Below are 19035 nucleotides of genomic sequence, written 5' to 3'. Positions count from 1 at the left end.
TGGAGCAAGACTGAACACAGTGTCAGAGAATATGGACTGTAATCCTATCAACAATGGGAGTCATTTAATATTTGTGAGTTGGAGAGTTGATAATGGTGAAAGTAGTGTATTGCAACAGACACTGGTTTGGCTTATTCAGAATCCACTCCAGACTCCTAATGTCTCTTCCTGTGGGTTAGAGGCTGAAAAGCTATGGTTTCCAGATTCTCCAGCTAGGGATCCAGATATTTCATTTCTACCAATTACATACACTTGTCTGAGGCTTTAAATTCAAAACTGAGTTAAAACAGGGAGAAAAGCAGGATATGTGACATTTATTTTGCTGGAAGCAAGGCATTTATAGTTCTAGAGTTAGTATGTAAAAAACAGCGAAGTCATTTGGTCTTCTAGTCCTGTTACAAGTCCTCTCCTACTCCAACAGGTAAGGGTAGTTTAATAGGCTGTTTTAATTGTAACTATAATTTTTCTAAAGCAATAATTATTTATTTGTAATTTAAGCTTATCTATACCTAAACAAGTGTGTTTTCTAATATATCTACCAAGCATGTATATTTTTATAATACAAAAATTGCTATTCTTTTTTTTTTTTTTTAAGTTTATTTATGTAATCTCTACCCCCAGCATGGGGCTCAAACTCATAACCCTAGGGTCAAGAGTTGCATGCTTTTCCTATTGAGACAACCACGCACCCCCAAAATTTGCTATTCTTAAGAAAACTTGGGGTGCCTTGGTGGCTCAGTTGGTTAAGCATCTGACTTTGGCTCAGGTCATGATCTCGTAGTTTCTAAATTCTAGCCCTGCGTCAGGCTCTGTGCTGACAGCTCAGCCTGGAGTCTGCTTCAGATTCTGTGTCTCCCTCTCTCTGCCTCTCCCCCACTTGTGCTCGCTCGCTCTCTCTCTCAAAAATAAATAAACATTTTCTTTAAAAAAAAGCTTTTAATAAATAAATAAAAAGAATAGTAAAACTTGTTCTTCCTGAAAATATCAGGATTTGCCTTTAAGTTAGTGCTTTGCATTTCAATAATTTTCTGTTTCTTTAGGAAGGGGAAAAGTATTACTGTTGATTTCTTATACCTTGATAGTAATCTTGTAAGTCTAAAAAGGTAAGGGCCCTTGGGGCACCTGGGTAGCTCAGTCGGTTAAGCATCAGACTTCGGCTCAGGTCATGATCTGTATGTGGGTTTGACCCTGCGTCAGGCTCTAAATAAAAGTTTAAAAACAATTAAAAAATAAATAAAAATAAAAAGGTAGGGGCCCTGTTTTGGTAGAAGAATTCCTAATTTTGAGATAAAATCCTATATCCGGAAGGCTTTCCTTGTAGCTCCAATGAGGTTCAAAGGGAATAAATCTGTCATTTTAAAAACTCCTTTCCTACAGTTTAAACCCCATTTCAAAAAGGTATGATTTCTAAGATTAGGGTATGGGTTAGGGCCAGAATAATGGTTAGGGTTAGGGACAGTGTGAGGATATGTGCCTATTATCCAGTACTTCAGAGACCTCTCCAGAAGGATAACTTCAGGGTTAAGATTAGAGGTTAGAGTTAGGCACATACCCTCACACTGTCCCTAACCCTAACTCTAACCATTATTCTGTCACTAAACCGAACTCTGATACTAGATCTGAGGGGAAAAAAAAGATTTGGTGTATATATAAAATGGAATATTACTCAGCCATAAAAATGAATGAAATCTTGCCATTTGCAACAACACAGATGAAGCTAGAGAGTATTTATTATGCCAAGCAGAATAAGTCAGAGAAAAACAAATACTAGATGACCTCACACATATGTGGAATTTTAAGAAACAAAACAAACGAGCAGATGGAAAAAAAAAAAAAAGGAACAGAGAGGCAAACCAAGAAATAGACACTTAACTATAGATAACACACAGATGGTTACAAGAGCGGGGGCGGTGGGGTGTGGGGAGTTGGCGTTAAATAGGTGATGGAGAATAAGGAGTGCACTTGTGAGGAGCATCCAGGGTTGTATGGAAGTGTTAACTCACTATATTGTACACCAGAATCTAATTTGACACTGTATGTTAACCAACTGGAATTAAAATAAAAACTTTAAGAAAATATATAATTTCTAAAACTGAAAGCCACAGATACTTTGCTTAACTGGGAGTTAATAATATATTAGGTGTTTGTCTCCCTTGAAAAGATCCTCAACTGTTAAAATTCTCCTGGTCATGGTCATAAGAATTTTGTACCTAAATGCAATATATGGTTGATTTTAGATATCTGGATCCAGTTTTTTTCCCCATATCTATTTCACAGTTTGTGTTCTTTCCACAGCTTATTCCTACCCATAATATGGAAAAGGAAATTAATTCCTAATCCTGTTGTTATTTAACCCAAAAATTCCCTTGAGTCTCCTTTTGTTGTTAACGCATCACTAAATGCACATAACACATAGGAATAAATACCTGATATTGTAGTTCATTATTTGTATTATTATTTAGCTGATCTCATCAGTGTTTTAAGATTTATATTGCATTGTATAATAAAAACTACCTCATCTTGTTCACTACTAATTCATGTGTACTTAGTGTACTTAATATGAACTTCTAATGAACTTCTAATGCTATAAAAATTCCTACTCTAACCTTTTACAAAAGAATTGCTTATATCTTATGGAAGAAATGTTTAATGTTCAATTTGTAGGTTATTGAAGACAATGGTGTTCGAAGAGTTGTTGTGGTTCCTCAGGCACCAGAGTTTCATCCTGGTGGTCACACAGTTCTACACCGTTCTCCACATCCTCCTCCTCTGCCTGGTTTCATTCCTGTCCCAACCATGATGCCCCCTCCACCACGCCATATGTACTCCCCAGTGACCGGAGCTGGAGACATGGCAACACAGTATATGCCACAGTATCAATCTTCTCAAGTATATGGAGATGTAGGTAAGATAAAAAATATTCCTATTTTATGGAATTAGTTCTTCTTGGATAGAACAGATGCTGTCTATCCTCCTATTATATAAAAGAAATGACCAACCTAGTGTCACACTTATGTTCTCTTGCCCCAGCACTGTGTTAAGTATTTCATCCTCATGATCACCCTTCAAAGCAAAAAGTAAACAAAATCAAAAAGGTAAAATAACTTATATCATGCAGCAATATTTAGTGAGGATATGTTCAAACCAGAGCTTTTCTTCTCTGTCTTGCCAACTAGGCTCTGAGGAAAGTTTTCAGCCAGGAGTAATCATACTGTTGTTAAATCCTTAAAGCTGTGATGCCACTTAACTAAAGTTGCTAGGTTATGTAAAGGATTGAAAAAACAAAATAAGATACAACATTGGCCCCCAGGGAGTTAACAAATTATTGGGAAGAATAGACAACCACACACACATCCACAAAGAAGTAATCTTATTCTTTCCTATGGGTTTAAATACCATATACTAATTCCTCTCAGATTTGTATCTCCAGCCAAAACCTGGCCTCTAAGCTTCAGAAAGCTTAATTTCTTCTTGATACCTCCACTTAAATGTCTCATGCATCTCAGTTATATTGTTTCTAAACATAAATCTCAATTATGTAGCCTGCTTTTTCTCTGTCTTCTTTGTCTTGATACGTGATACCACTGCCACTCAGTTTGCTCAAGTGAAAGGCATATAGTCAAATTTGATTGTTACTTCTTTAACCCCTGCATCAATTGTTACCAGCTTTACTTTCAGAAGTTTCCCAGTTTTATCTACTTTTTTCCCCACTTCTACTCAAATCTAGTCCACTGTCAGCTCTTGTCAGAACAACTGCAAGAGCAGTTTTCCAGTTGGTTTTCTGCTGTCATTCTTGCCCCCAGCCATCCAAGCTCAGCCAGAGTGATCATTTTAAAATATAAATCTGATTTCTATTTTTATTTAAATATTTCATTTTATTTAGAATAAAATCCTGAACCTTGCCTTAGACCAGGATTTCTCAACCTCTGTACTCTTGATATTTGGGAATGGATGAGTCTTTGTTTTGGAGTACAAAACTGCATTGTAGGATATTCAGGAGAAGCCATGCTGTCTACCTACCAGATGACAGTAGCATATCAACCCACCCTCCCCTATCCTCACCCAGTTGTGACAACTAAAAGTATCTCCACACATTGCTGTATGAACCCTATGGGCCAAAATTGGCCCTGGTTGCAAACCACTGGCCTGGATAAGGCCCTGCCCTGTGGCCTCTGACTGCTTTGTTCCACTTGTCCCCATCCCACCCCCTTCAGCTTTTCAAAACCTCCAAGCTCTTTTTGAGAACACCATGTTCTCTCCGCCAGGAATGCTCTTTTCCCTTTTCTGTAGAAGGCTCTGTTTTTTTCCTGATAGATTTCAGCTTTCATAGAGATCCTCTGTGGTCTTATCAGTCACTCACACTGAAACCTGTTTCCTTCACAGAACTTAACACAATTTGATTTTGTTTTAATTTGTATGTCTGTCTTCGTTGTTTGACAGTAAACCCCCTGAGAACTAAATCTTTTTTATTTGTCACCTGCACTTAGTAGTATCTATCATTAATGTTTAGTAAATTTACAGAGTAAACAACTCTAAATATAGAACTTTAAATACACAGCATAGCCTATAAGCAGTATCTTATATGTTATGTCATGTATCATATATACTTTTCAAACTTAACTTCTGTTGCCCAAGTAATGCATATTGATTCTGTGGGTCTGGATGGAGTTTGGGTTTCTGCATCTCTAATAAACTCCCAGGTAAGGCTCATGCAGTGGTCCAGTGAAAACTTGAGTAGTAAGAGTTTATACTACAAATCAGTCTCATTCTTCTATTATGACTTATTTTTAAAAAGGTGTTTGAGAAAATTACAATAAAAAACTAGATGTGATAATTATTGCTATTTCGCATTGTTAGAACCCATTGTTGTTCAGAGGGGATATTAGAATACATGGATATGATTCATAATGTTGTGAAGGAAAGTGAAAAATTCAAACCCATTAAAGGGTACAAATTTAAAAACTAGCTACCCGGTGATGGAAGACAAGAGTCGTATTGTATTTAAGATTATAAGCCAAAGCATCTACCACTGGATCCAAATAACAGTTTATAACCAGTAGCTGCCTCCGTGAAAAGGAAATTCTAGCTCCTTCATATAAATATATGCACAATATGTATATTTGATATAAATGTTCAATCAATATGTTGTTTTTATGTCTAGCATTTTTTCATTTAGGCTACTTAAGGCTTAGTTCAAGAGTGTAGCATGATGATACTCCCTGCTTATGGCTGAAAAGTACTACATTATGTGGATATGACATTGTTTACTCATTTATTAACTGATGGGCATTTGAGTTGTTTCCACTTTTTGTCTATTACGAATAATGATGCCTTGACAGTTGTAAACAAGTAGACAGGTTTTCACTTCTGGGTATATATCTAAGAGTGGAATTGCTGGCTTATATAGTAATTTTATGTTTAACTTCTTGAGAAGCTGCAAAACTTTTCTTTAGTGTTTGCACTATTTTACATTTCTATCAGCAATGTGTGAGGGTTCTAATTTCTCCATATCCTTGTTAAAACTTGATTCTAGCCATTCTGGTAAGTATGAGCTTTTGTCTCATTGTGGTTTTCATTTGCTTGTCTCATTACTGATATTGAACATCTTTTCATTTGCTTTAGTGGCCATTTGTTTATCTTCTTTCAAGAGATGTCTGTTCAAATCCTGCACTCATTTTTTTTATTTGGGTTATTTGTCTTTTTATTGTTGAGCTGTAATAGTTTTGATGTATTCTGGATACAAGTCCTTATCAGATTTATGATATGCAGGTATTTTGTCCCATATTGTCTTTTCACTTTCTCAGTGGTATCCTTTAATGAAGAAAAGAAAATTTTGGTGAATCTGATTTATTTTTCTTGGATTGCTTGTGCTTTTGGTGTCATATCAAAGAAACTATTATCTAACCCAAAGTCATACAGATTTACAGCTGTGTTTCCTTCTATGAGTTTAATAGTTTTACTTCCTACATTTAGGTCTTTGACTCATTTTAATTTTTGTATATGGTGTGAGGTAGGTGTCCAGACTCATTCTTTTACATGTAGATAACCAAATGCCTATGTTTTTTTATTCTAATGTTTTATGTACCTATCCTTGTAATACTCATTTCAAGAGTATTGTACTAATTTTCTTAAAACACTGATAAATGAAAACTTTACTAAGATTTTTGAGGCTTTTTAAAAAATGTTTTTCTCATTACAGATTTTAAATTGAAACTAAAAAACTCTGAAGACAATTAATTTAACAATATTTTTGGAGTTTATTGATTTTATTATAGTGTTATGTGACTTTTAGTAGAATAAATATGTTCTTCTGAATCACACCCTTGAGTTTATGATATACAGAGATGCAGTATTTTGTACCTGGATTCTGTTCTTAGTAAACAATCCCACTTTTTTTCCTTAACTCCTAAAACTTTATTTTTCAGTGATGATTTGGTTTGTGGTGTTTTGTTTTTTGTTTTGTTTTAGTCATCAGGGAATTTAGGCAGGTGGTGGTTTTCTGTTTACTTATTTTATATGTTTGAAGTTGAAAGAGATGCTAAAAATGATGGCTACAAAAGAACAGAAGAAAAAAAGAACTGTACACATTTCAATTCAGATCTTATTCCCCACCTGTGATTATCATAACATACCACCAAGCTGCTTCTGTGGAGATTAATAGTTAATTGGGAAAAGATGAAGAAGAGAAATATCTCTAAATTTATTTGATATATATAATTATAATCAAAAAGTTTGGTTCTGTCAGTTGATGGATAAATAGAAATAGCTTTGTTTTGCAGAATTATTCTTTGAAATGTTTCGTAATAATTTTTATATAATGTAATGGTAAATTTATTTCCCATTCCTTCTATTTTATTTCTTCTTAGATGCTCACTCTACACATGGAAGGTCCAACTTTAGAGATGAAAGATCTAGCAAAACATATGAACGTTTGCAGAAAAAATTAAAGGATCGCCAAGGAACACAGAAGGATAAAATGAGCAGTCCACCATCATCACCCCAGAAATGCCCTTCTCCCATAAATGAACATAATGGGCTTATAAAAGGGCAAAATGCTAGTGGTGTAAACATAGGATCAACAAAGAACAAGTCCGGGAAAGGGAAAGGTGGTGCACAAATTGATACAGAAATAGAAGGTAACTATTTAAAACACTCATCTATTCCTGTTGGTACTTTTCATCATTATTTAATCAACCAAAAGTATATTCTTTCAGTTATTTCATCATGCTTCAGATAAGCTGTAGATTAATAACACTTCTAAATGTGAGAAAAAGTTTTAGAACCCAAATTGTTGCTAGGGTACTTCTTCTTATAATTTGGGAAAGCTCAATTAGTAATTTCACTTATATTGTAAATTTTACTAGCCAAGAGAAATTTCTGTCTGAAAGAAAAACCCTAATAAGGTTCATTCAGATTCATTTTCCTCTCTTTCTGTGCCTTTGACATGGCTGTTCTGGTTTTTATCAACTTTAGTTTTTTATTTCTCCCAACTTCTTTATATGTAAGTCCTTGAAAGCAACTCATTGTGTCATTTACCAGTCTATCTATATACTCTGTAGTTAGGATTGAGTAGTCTCCATTACTTTCTTCAGAAGTTTTTTTCTCTTAAAATCCCCATATTTCCCTAGGAACCTTCCCCAGCTTGTGAGTAATTTCCACTATTTGAACTCTGAGTACTACTTCCTTTTCTTTATGATTTCCATTCCTCACCAACACATTTTAATGCTTTAACAACCTCATAACTGTTATATTAACAAAAATATTTCCCCATATTTTTGAGACCTTCTGATCATTCTGAAATCAGAATGAATGATATTTCAGAAGAGTTAAGCTAAAGTTTCAGATATATCAGTTATGAATACAAGTTCTGGTCAAGTCATTTATATTTTTATTTTGGGAACCATAGTTAAGACCTTTTAAGAAACAAATAGTTAACTTGTAACTGTTAAGAGGTAGGAGATTGGGAAATGAGAATTTCAGAGAGTATTTTTTTTTTAACTATGAAAAACAATATACTTTATATTAGAAAAACTTAGTGACTGGTTCAGATATATATATAATGGTATTATAATTAGTGATCGCAGTTAAAATGGAAATAGAAACTGAAGTGAAGAAACCTGAAGAGCCACAAACTGCTGAATACGAACTAAAGTAAAAACTAGGAAATAAAAATCTCAGATTACAAACATAGTTTCAGAAGACACATTGTGGAGGGAGAGGGATGAATGTATTTAGTTCATTTTTTAATATTCTTTTTTTTTTTTTAAGAGAAAGATGAAGAAACTAAAGCTTTTGAAGCACTTCTTTCCAACATTGTCAAACCAGTGGTAAGTATTGTATGTTTTCTTGACATTTATATTTAGTATTATTCACATAGGATTTTGGTATATTTTAATTAAGTCCTTTCTTAAAACCATATTAGAGGTACACGTGACTCTTGATCGTGGGGCCGTGAGTTCGAGCCCCACATTGGGTGTAGAAATCACTTAAATAAAAATTTAGGGTGCCCGGGTGGCTCAGTTGCTTAAGCGTCTGACTCTTGGTTTTGACTCAGGTCATGATCTCACAGTTCATGAGTTCGAGCCCCACATGCAGCTCCATGCAGACAGTGCAGACCCTGCCTGGGATTCTGTCTCCCTCTCTTCCTGCCCCTCCCCTGCTTGCTCGCTCTCTCTCAATCTCTGAAAAATAAGTAAATAAATTTAATAAATAATTTTTTTTAAAAAGCTGTATTATAAGTAATGTGATATCAATAATGGATTAGTGTAGATCTCATATAAGGAGAGATCTGTTGATCAGTGAAGCAGAATAGTCAGTCAAGAATTCATTTCTTTTATGTTTTTTTTTTTTATTTTTTGAGAGAGCGTGAGCAGGGGAGGGTCAGAGAGAGGATCTGAAGCAGGCTCTGTTGCTGACAGGCTGACACCAGCAAGCCCAATGCAGGGCTCAAACTCACGAGAACCGTGAGATCACGACCTGAGCCGAAGTCGGACCCTCAACTGACTAAGCCACTCAGGCACCCCCAAGAATTCATTTTTTAAACTAGGATTTAATATATGCTTCATATGTCATTAAGCAATGACATTGAAAATCATTGGAAGAGACAAGGATGTAATAAATAATGTGAGTACCACTGATCATCAGTTTTCTAAAAATCTGTTTATACTATTTCCATGTGAAATGTATTCAGTTAATTCTAGATGTAAAAAGAATTAAACTATAGAAGAAAGTTAATATTCCCTAGCCCTTTATAAGTATAGATGTAACAGCAGAAATCAGAAAATCAGCAAAAGGTATGGCAGTAAAACTGGCTACGTAAAATTTTCTGCTTGTTTTTTAAATAGCCTAAGTAAAGGCTATCATTCCTAATAGGAAATATATTTACATCAGATTTGACATAAGATTAATTTTAAATGCTCATACAAATTGAATTTTTTAAGCCCATTAAAAAATGAGCTCCACTCTGACAGTGCAGAATCTGTTGTGTCTCCATCTCTCTCTGCCCCTCCTCTGCTCACTCGCTCTCTCTCTCAAAACAGAACTGAGTTTATACATGTAAATTATAGAAACATGTGCAAAATTATTCCATAGTAATAGCTAATGCAAGTTTACTAGTGTCAGACTCTATTCAAAGTACTTCGAAAACATATCCATTATTTTCTTTAATTCCAGAACAACCTTCTGTGTACTATTTTCCCTATTTTACAGAAGAGGAATCTGAAGCAAGAGCGGGTTTAATAAGTAGTATTGAAATTCAGTCAATGTCCTTCCAAGATCTATGTATATCACTAGATTTACTAAAAAAAGAAATTTTCAAGCCTTAATAGGATTGGTATTTGAATGACATACTGGCTAATACCAGCAGTATTTACTTGTTATAGTATATAATATTAAAAGTGTAATTTTTCAGGCCATAAATTGTGGAATAATTCTTTTAAAGAATTTCTTGCCCAGCATTATGAGGAAGATGTAATTTTGTAAAATAAGTCCTGTGTCATAAAACAAAGTAATGCTGGTTGTTTTGTTTTGCTTTGTTTTATTTTAGTTTGTTTTTATAGTTTGGGTAGCTATAACTCCTTTACTAAATTACTTGTGAGGTGTAGGTCAGGAGAGAGAGAGAGAGAGTGTGTGTGTGTGTGTGTGTGTGTGTGTGTGTGTGTGTGTGTGTAGTTGTTTTCACATGCTCTGGTTCATTTAGAGCATCAAGCTAAATGAGTTTTCACTTACTCATTCCATAAATATTTGACCAGTAATAAAATCCCACATGCTGTGCTAAAAGCTGGGGATAGGATGAAAAGCAAAGGATAGGTATGGCCCCTGCCCTCAGAGCTTCAGTTAGTAGAATAAATCATGCAGTAAATATAAAATTCTATCTGTGAAGTGCCAGAACAAAGAGATACAGTGCTACAAGAAAATACAATAATAGGGGGGCTAGGCCTTGACAGGGTGTCAAAATAAATTTCCCTAAGGAAGAATAATTGAACTGAAATTTAAAGAAAAAGTAGTAATTGGATGTTGTGGGCTATGGGTGGGGGTGGGAATTAGTGTGGGGAGAGTAGTGCAAAGTGACCAATGTTTGAAAAATACTGAACATGGCACATTTGAGAACCCCCCCCCCAAAAAAAGCTCACTCAGTGTGACTCAGGTGCAGCGTGTAGGGGAGAACATGGTGCTAATCTCAGCCTCAGCTACACATTCAGGGGTTGAGTGACCTACAAGTCACTTAACCTTTCTGAAACTACTTCTTCCATAAAATGGAGTATAATGGTATTGTATTTCCTCACATGCTAGAAATAATTAACTGTATAGATGAAAGTATTTGTCTTTATTATTGGGCTTCTTTGAAACTGTTTTAAGTCTCATTCTGTCAAAATCTACTGACATCTTTTTTTTTCTTTTTTCCTCCCTCCCACCCCCTATTTTAATAATGCTTAAAATTAGACATGGATTGCCTTTTATTCAGTACCTTTTTACTTTCAGAATTTTTATCCCTCTCCTTTTCCTTTTAATGTTCACTGAAACGTCTGATGACTCCAGGTTTCCTTAGACTCGACCTTTGAGTTATCTTCAGAATAATTCTCTCACTTCCTGATCCCAGTATCCATACAAGGGGATTGTCATTTCAGTAGCTTCCTAACTGCTGTTTTAGCTGAAAACAGCTACTACCTAGAAGTGAGTTCAGTATGGAGGCATTGTGTAATGGGAAAAGAACTGATTTATTCAGGTCCTAGTCACTACTAGTTGAGTGACTTCAAAGAAGTCACCTAATCTTTCTGAATACGTTTCTTCTGTAAAATGTATCTTTTTTGACTTAGAGGGTAATTGCAAGAATCAAATGAGATGAATATAAAAGCAAATTTTACCTCTAAAGTAGCATACAAATAGAAGACTCATTTCAGATGATTTCCATATATTTATGTACTTATGTAAGTTCATAGGATATTTTACTGAAAAAAGTTACCAGGAATGGAATTCTTGAACTATAAAGTAAATTTTTATGATAGTTCCCAAGTAGCTCTACACAAAGATCATACCAATACATACTCTAATATATAGTCTTACCTACATTTAAGAGAGTGTGCATTTCTCCAAACCCTTAACACAATGGTTATTACTAGCTTTTTAATCTTGCCAATGTGTTGGAAGAAAATTGGTACCTTGTCTTAATTTGCATTTATTTAATTATGAATGCAATTACATGAAAATAAACTAAAAATGAATTAAAGGTCTAAATTTGAGACCTGAAAACATAAAACTCCTAGAAAAAAACATGGGCAACAATTTGTTTGACATCGGCCATAGAACATTTTTCTATATATGTCTCCTTAGGCAAGGAAACAAAAGCAAAATTAAACTATTGGGACTACACCAGTATGAGATACCACTTTACACCTGTCAGAATGGCTAAAATCAAAAAGAATATAACAAATGTTGGCAAGGATGTGGAGAAAAAGGAACCCTCATACACTTTAATGGGAATGCAAATTGGTGTAGCCACTATGAAAAACAATATGGAGGTTCTTCAGAAAATCAAAAACATAACTATTATATGATCCAGTAATTCGATTACTGGGTTTTTACCCAAAGAAAACAAAAACACTAATTCAACACTAATTCAAAAAGATCTATGCACTCTTATGTTACAGCATTACTTACAATAGCTAAGTATAAAAGCAATCCTAAGCATCCATTCATAGATGAATGAATAAAGACGTGGTATATAGGTAACATATATACAATGGAATATTACTCAGCCATAAAAAAGAATGAAATCTCACCATTTGCAACAACATGGATGGACCTAGAGAGTATAATGCTAAGTGAAATGAGTCAGAGAAAGACAAATATCATATGATTTCACTCCTATGTGGAATTTAAGAGGCAAAACAGATGAACAAACAAGAAAAGAGACCAAAAAACAGACTCTTAAATACATAGAACAAACTGGTGGTTGCCAGAGGGGAAATTAATGTGGGGATGGGTGAAAAAGATAAAGGGGATTAAGAATACATTTATCAGGGGTGCTTGGCTGGCTCAGTTCAATGGAGCATGTGACTCTTGATCTTGGGGTTGTGAATTCAAGCCCCACAATGGGTTTAGAGTTTACTTAAAAATAAAATCTTAAAAAAAAAAAAGTATACACTTACCATGGTGAGCACTAAGAAATGTATAGAATTGTTCAGTCTCACTGTATTGTACACCTGAAACTAATACAACGTTGTATATATACTTCAACCCATTTCTATAAACCTTAACACAGTGGACATATTACTAACTTTTTAATCTTCCTAGTCTGTTGGATGAAAAGTGGTATCTTGTTTTAATTTACATTTATTTAATTGTGACTGCATTTACACATCATTTGTTAGATTATCAAATTATATTTCTTTAGTCAGTTTATATCCTTTGCTCATTTTTCTCGAGTTGTTTTCTTTTTATTTTTTTTAATTAAAAGCAGGGAGCACAAGCAGAGGAGAGGGGCAAAAAGAGAGAGGGGGAGGCCAGGGGGGAGAGAGAGAGAGAGATCTCAAGTTCCATGCTCACACAGAGCCTGACACAAGACTAAGTCCCACTACCCTGGGATCATGATCTGAGCCACAATCAAGAGTTAGACACTAGACTGAAACAGGTACCCCATAAGATACTTTCTAAATTGAGGAAATGAACCTTTTCAAATACGTTATAAGTGGACTTTTTCCCCCATTCTTTTTTGTGTATGGTGTTTACACTAATAGTTTTAAGTGGCCCATAATGGTCCTTGGATTTTTTTATTGAACCCATTTGCCCTTTCACAATAAATTATATCTCTTCTGCAAGTGGATAGGCTTCTGTTTGTGAGCCATTTTGTATAAGTAGATACAGATATATTTTGTTTAATCTTGAAACCTCATTAGATTTTCATTGTTCCTTGTGCTCATTACAGTTGTTTCAGACAGCTCTAAATATTATGTTTTTGCAGGCCTCAGACATCCAGTCAAGGACAGTAGTACTAACCTGGTCACCTCCTTCCAGCTTCATAAATGGTGAAACAGATGAGACTACTGTGCCAGAGCTCTATAGTTACGATATTCTGGTCTCAAGTACTGGGAAAGATGGGAAATATAAAAGTGTATATGCGTAAGTATTTGTTATGTTTTACTCCCTCCCGTTATATAAGCCAGGGGTTTATATAAAGAGCTTAATACTAATTTTGTTCTGTTTTTCTCTCTTGATGCTTTCATTTTGAATCTATTAATTGATAATTGATACTGATTTCAGTGTATGTAATCCAAATGCCAGCTGGTACACATCTGTCTACACTCCCTTGGAATAATTGCTTTCATTGGCCACATTCAGCTTTAGTAGTTTTCAGTAGACTCCCTAATAAATGTTTCACTGTTCACATATTCCTGAGATATAAGTATAAATTGTAGTAGTAGAAGCCCAGATCAGAAATGGAGAACTCTTAGATTGTGAACTTGTGAAATCAGGTAATTGTCCTCCAAGGAGTTGGCTTTAATTCTTATATGTCAAGCTAATGCCCTATTGTAAAATGAAGTTAGTATCATTGTTCCTTATTTGTATGTTGGTATGTTAATAATCATATTTTGATTGGTTCAAAAGTTTTATTTCCTTGGGTCAAAAGTTTTATTACACACCAAGAAGCCTTAGAGTCATTGGCTAAAAATGTGACATTTATGACTGACAGTTGTAAAATAGTTTTTTCCATTTGTCAAATAGAAATGGTTTATATTGCTTATTCTAATGGAAAAGTAAAGAGTGAAGTTGATTATTATAATTTAAGCACTGGGAAGATTGCAAAAGGGTTAGTCATTTGAATGATGATAATTAACATAGAACACTGGACACATAGACTTCTTGGTATCTTTTCAAAAAATAGCTAATGTAAGGAAGAAAGGAAAGTGAAACTGCTCCAGTATCTATCATCTAGTAACATAGGGTTAGAAAAATGTCCTGTCTCCTTCTCTCTATTGAGACTTACTTGTGTTTATTCTATTCATATGTCTTAAAGGAGACAGAGTTACCTATGGGGTAAATAAGAGATAAAAGACCATCAACATCAAGGTTTCTTTTTATGTTAATGGCTGTTTCTAGTTAGTTATAGCTGTCTGCTAAGATGAAGCATTTATTTCCATTTGCAGCCTGATCAGAGAGCAGAGGAGGGACATTAGTCACCTTCTTTACTCTGCACCAATCTCTCTCCGAAGATTCTACTGAAACTGCCCAATTCATTAAGTGTTCTTCCCTCAATGGGAAAGGTTTTCTTTCTCATATTTCCTGGTTTTGATCTGAGAAAAGATGGAGGAGGGTGTCATAAAATGAGAGGAGAGAAATTTGGCTGAAGGAAATGGAACAGAGAATAGTGATTTTTAAAAAAAGATGGAAAATGGTCTGGGTTTTTGACCACATATACAAGTAATCGTATCAAATGTTATTTTAAAAAGATGTGTGCCATTAAGTTTGAAAACCTGAAAGTATAATAGTGGCCATGAGTAAAATGCTATACTTCAGATTATTCACTTTTTTTCTAATCTCATTAAACTATAAAACTTTAAATAAGGTTCCATGTTACATTCTAATAAAATGCAATAGTGGCACACTCCTTGTAAAAATTTGGTGGTTTTGCTTTCAGGAGCACACGTGGTATTTCACATTTTAATTGGGCAAAATGGATTTTTAAATAATTGAAACTGTACTGATTTTAATTTTTTTAATAAACTAAATATCTTTCCTGACTACACTTCAAAAAAAAAAGTCTGGCTTACACAATTGATTTGCCTAGGACACCTTTTTGTTTTAAAGTGATATGCAAATACATAAGTTTGGCACATATCCTTATTACACAAATTCTGTACTAGTGGAATCTGAACATGGTTATAGTTGGTAAAGTAAAAAGCTGTATAATTTCATAAACTACCACAAATGGTAGCACATAATGTAAATCTTCTGGAAATGCTTATTTATCAGACAGTGAAATGTTCCTTTTTTTCCCCCAGAGGAGAAGAAACCAGTGTCACTTTAAATGATCTCAAGCCAGCTACAGATTACCATGCAAAGTAAGGAACTCCTGTGTATTGCTCTAATATGATATAGTATAGGTAGTTTTTTAAAATGATTTCATTAAAAGCGTAGCATATAATTTAAGTACTAATTTTGGATTTAAAACATGGAATATGTTGGCTTTGGTTTTTCTTTTGGTACAAGTATTAATACATTCCAAAAAAAAACAAAAACCAAAAACATTGCATTGAAATGTTATATTGAAGGGTTAATCATCCTGTTTGTAAGATTTTTGGATTGGAATGAATATGTAGATAATAATATGTCTACATATCTAATTTATCACATGGAAAACTCCCAGCTTTTGAAATTTTTACTAAACAGAAACATAAATAATATTTGGCTTGTACTTAATGTATTTTTACTACATCCTGTTCCAGAAAGAGTTTGGGATATTAAAACTCTTAAAATTTCACAACATTTAGGGGCGCCTGACTGGCTCAGTCAGTGAGTGGAGTGTGTGACTTTTGTTGGAGGGGTTGTTCGAGCCTTGCATTGGGTATAGAGATTACTTAAAATCTTTAAAAAAAAAAAATTCACAACATTTAACTAAGAAGTAACTTAGATACTGTTTTATTCTGTGTAGTTCAATTATAAATTACCAACATTTTCAGCCTTCCCAGCTGTGAGTCATTAATGTGTACTTGGTTAGTCACCTCTGTTTTAAAAAAAAAAGTATTTGTGGTTAGGATTATTCCTATTAAACTATAAAATTAAATCTTTAATTAGACTTTCTGTGGGTGAACCCTAAGTATTGTCCATCTGAGTACTTTTCAAACTGTAGATTGATTGCAACCCATATTGAATCATGAAATTTTGTGGATTAGATTCAGCATTATTTAAAAGAAATAATCAAATAGAATGGAAAGTATCTGTATATTACCCTTAGGGATATTGTTTCAGGACTCTTTCCTTTCAAGTATGTGTATGAGAAAGTACATAATCACACATACAGTTTTGTCACAATTTAAAATGTGTTTCTTACTTTGGGTTGCATTAAAAAAAAGATGAAAGCCAAGGGTCTATCCTGTCTTTCTTTTTTTTAAGGGCCATCCTTTACTTCTAATGCATGTGTTTTCTTTTTTTTTAAAGACTTTATTTAAGTAATCTCAGGGCGTGTGCGTGGCTGAGTTGGTTAAGCATCCAACTTCAGCTCAGGTTATGATCTCACCATTCATGGGTTTGAGCCCCACATCAGGCTCTGTGCTGACAACTCAGCCTGGAGCCTGCCTTGGATTCTGTGTCTCCCTCTCTCTCTGCCCCTTCCCTGCTCACATTCTGTGTGTGTGTGTGTGTGTGTGTCTCAAAGATAAACAAACGTTAAAAAAAAAATTAAAGGGGCTCCTGGGTGGCTCTGTCGGTTAAGCACTGACTTCAGCTCAGGTCATGATCTCACGGTTTGTGAGTTCAAGCCCCGCATTGGGCTCTGTGCTGACAGCTCAGAGCCTGGAGCCTGTTTCAGATTCTGTGTCTCCCTCTCTCTGCCCCTCCCCTGCTCGTGCTCTGTGTCTGTCTGTCTCTCAAAAATAAATAAACATTAAAAAATCAAAAAAAAAAAATTAAGTAATCTCTATACCCAACATGGGGCCTAAACTCACAACCACCAAGATCAAGCTACCAACTGAGCCAGCCAGAAACTCCACCCATGTTTTCTTGATAGAATATTTAGAGGGCACCTTACTAATTTCCAAGTACTTAAAGGTTGATGGCTGTTGAAGGTAGGATACAGTGATTCTGCTGGTTAAAACTATATATTTTATCACCATAGGGTCCAGGCAGAATATAATTCTATAAAGGGAACTCCTTCAGAAGCTGAAAGCTTTACCACCTTAAGCTGTGAACCTGATGTACCTAATCCACCAAGGATAGCCAATCGGACCAAAAATTCACTCACTTTGCAATGGAAGGTAACAGTATTCTTTAGAGTATTTTCAACTGGACGTTTACTCCTCCCACCCCCACTAATATTAAATTTCAGTTGTTGTTTGGTTTGTTTTTTTTTTTTTTTGATACAAAAAGAACTCTAAGCTAACTTGCTCTTCTTCTTTACATATAGTAAATGGGCATTTGTTGTATCTTTAAGTAATACTCCTAATGGCTTTTCTTCACTATATGTAAATATAGCAGAAAAGATTCATATATAATTATCAGTCCTTATTGTACTGGACATGGGATAACATTAAGAGTCTCAGCAGTGCTTCTCAAGCTCATCCCAATGTCTTTATCCTGAATTTTATCCTAAAATGGGGTTTATAATAACTAGACTCAGAGTTTTAAAAATATCAATATGATGGCTTAAAGGAATATTCCATTAAATACTCTGCATTTTAATAGAATAATATATATGTTAACATATAAATGTTTAGGTCCACCTGCACAAGGAAATATAATGAAGTAAACATATACCACAGATAGAACTGGTAACTCAAATACCACATATAGCATTGTCATTGGAGACGTGATTTGCTGAAATGATACACGAGTGTTAGTAAATTTTTGAACAAAATTAAGTACAGTCTTTCTCAAATTGCAGAGTAGTTATATTTTGGCAAAATCCAGTAACTTAAAACTATAGAAAAAAAATACCTTGTAAAATGAAATTAGGTTCTAGGCTCTGATAATTATAAACAGATATTTCACCTACGTGGATGTCCAGGAAGACATTCAGAGAAGTCCTAGAGAAAGAGAACAATTTTTCATTGTGTGTGAAACCCCATGCTGTGCAGAACCATTAGCATCCTTGATCCCAGTCCTAAAAGTCAGCCTTTCCTCCCTCTGCCCTTATTGTGATAGTCAGAAACACCCCCAACAAAATGTATAAACATCCCCCAGAAGGGAATACCATAGCAACCATTGATTTGCAAAGAGAAAAATAACTGCTAGTCTTTATTTAATTATTTGCTTATACCCAAAGAGTAAAACTCAGGGATAGCTTTCTTTCTGAAAGATTTTGAAAATTTGGAGCTTACTACTTGTTTGGGGCTTGTTAGTTCTTTTGAGGATATTAGATGCTTTATGTAGGAAGAAGTACTCAAGTGCTGTTAGCACACATAAATCAGACAAGTATGTTCTACATACATTTTCATGTGTGATTAAGTATGACTAATTTTATTTCATGTCAGAGTAGCATTTTGTTTGTCAGTATGCTAAGGTTCTTTCCTTTTGGTAGGACAGTTAGGGTAGCAGCCCAGTGACCTTCATGTAGGTTGGGATTTCTGTAGGGCACTGCTCTTTATTCTAAAGATAAAATTGAATTTTGAAATTTGTCTTTAACAGTATCCTAGCAGGTCTGTGTAGGATATAAACAGTGCTACCTCTTTGTGGCCCACACAGGTTACCCAGGCTTGTACTCTTCAGAAATGGCCCTATATATACATGGTAATCAGCATGGTTGGGGCTACTTATTTGGGTTGTTTAAAACCTCCATTTCCTCTTCTGTATAGTTTGGATAACAGTTGTAAAGAGCTGATATAA

General features: G+C 34.6%; 1 protein-coding gene across 2 annotated transcripts in view; it reads left to right on the top strand.

Annotated features, from left to right (window-relative positions):
• FNDC3A (fibronectin type III domain containing 3A) overlaps nt 1–19035 on the top strand; it is a 144418-nt gene that overhangs the window by 93062 nt on the left and 32321 nt on the right. For both annotated transcript variants that reach the window (XM_047079627.1, XM_047079635.1), the window contains 6 exons: nt 2665–2905; nt 6867–7136; nt 8269–8327; nt 13460–13617; nt 15498–15557; nt 17330–17468. In XM_047079627.1, coding sequence (XP_046935583.1) covers nt 2665–2905; nt 6867–7136; nt 8269–8327; nt 13460–13617; nt 15498–15557; nt 17330–17468 — 927 coding nt within the window. The remainder of the gene's footprint in view (nt 1–2664; nt 2906–6866; nt 7137–8268; nt 8328–13459; nt 13618–15497; nt 15558–17329; nt 17469–19035) is intronic.

The sequence above is a fragment of the Lynx rufus genome, unplaced genomic scaffold (genome assembly GCF_022079265.1).
Source record: "Lynx rufus isolate CCGP_SWC_20201006 ecotype Redwood Valley unplaced genomic scaffold, mLynRuf1.p SCAF_1, whole genome shotgun sequence".
NCBI classification, from domain to species: Eukaryota; Metazoa; Chordata; class Mammalia; order Carnivora; family Felidae; genus Lynx; species Lynx rufus.
Note: the sequence above shows the minus strand (reverse complement) of the source record. Positions and strands in the feature narration are given on the sequence as shown.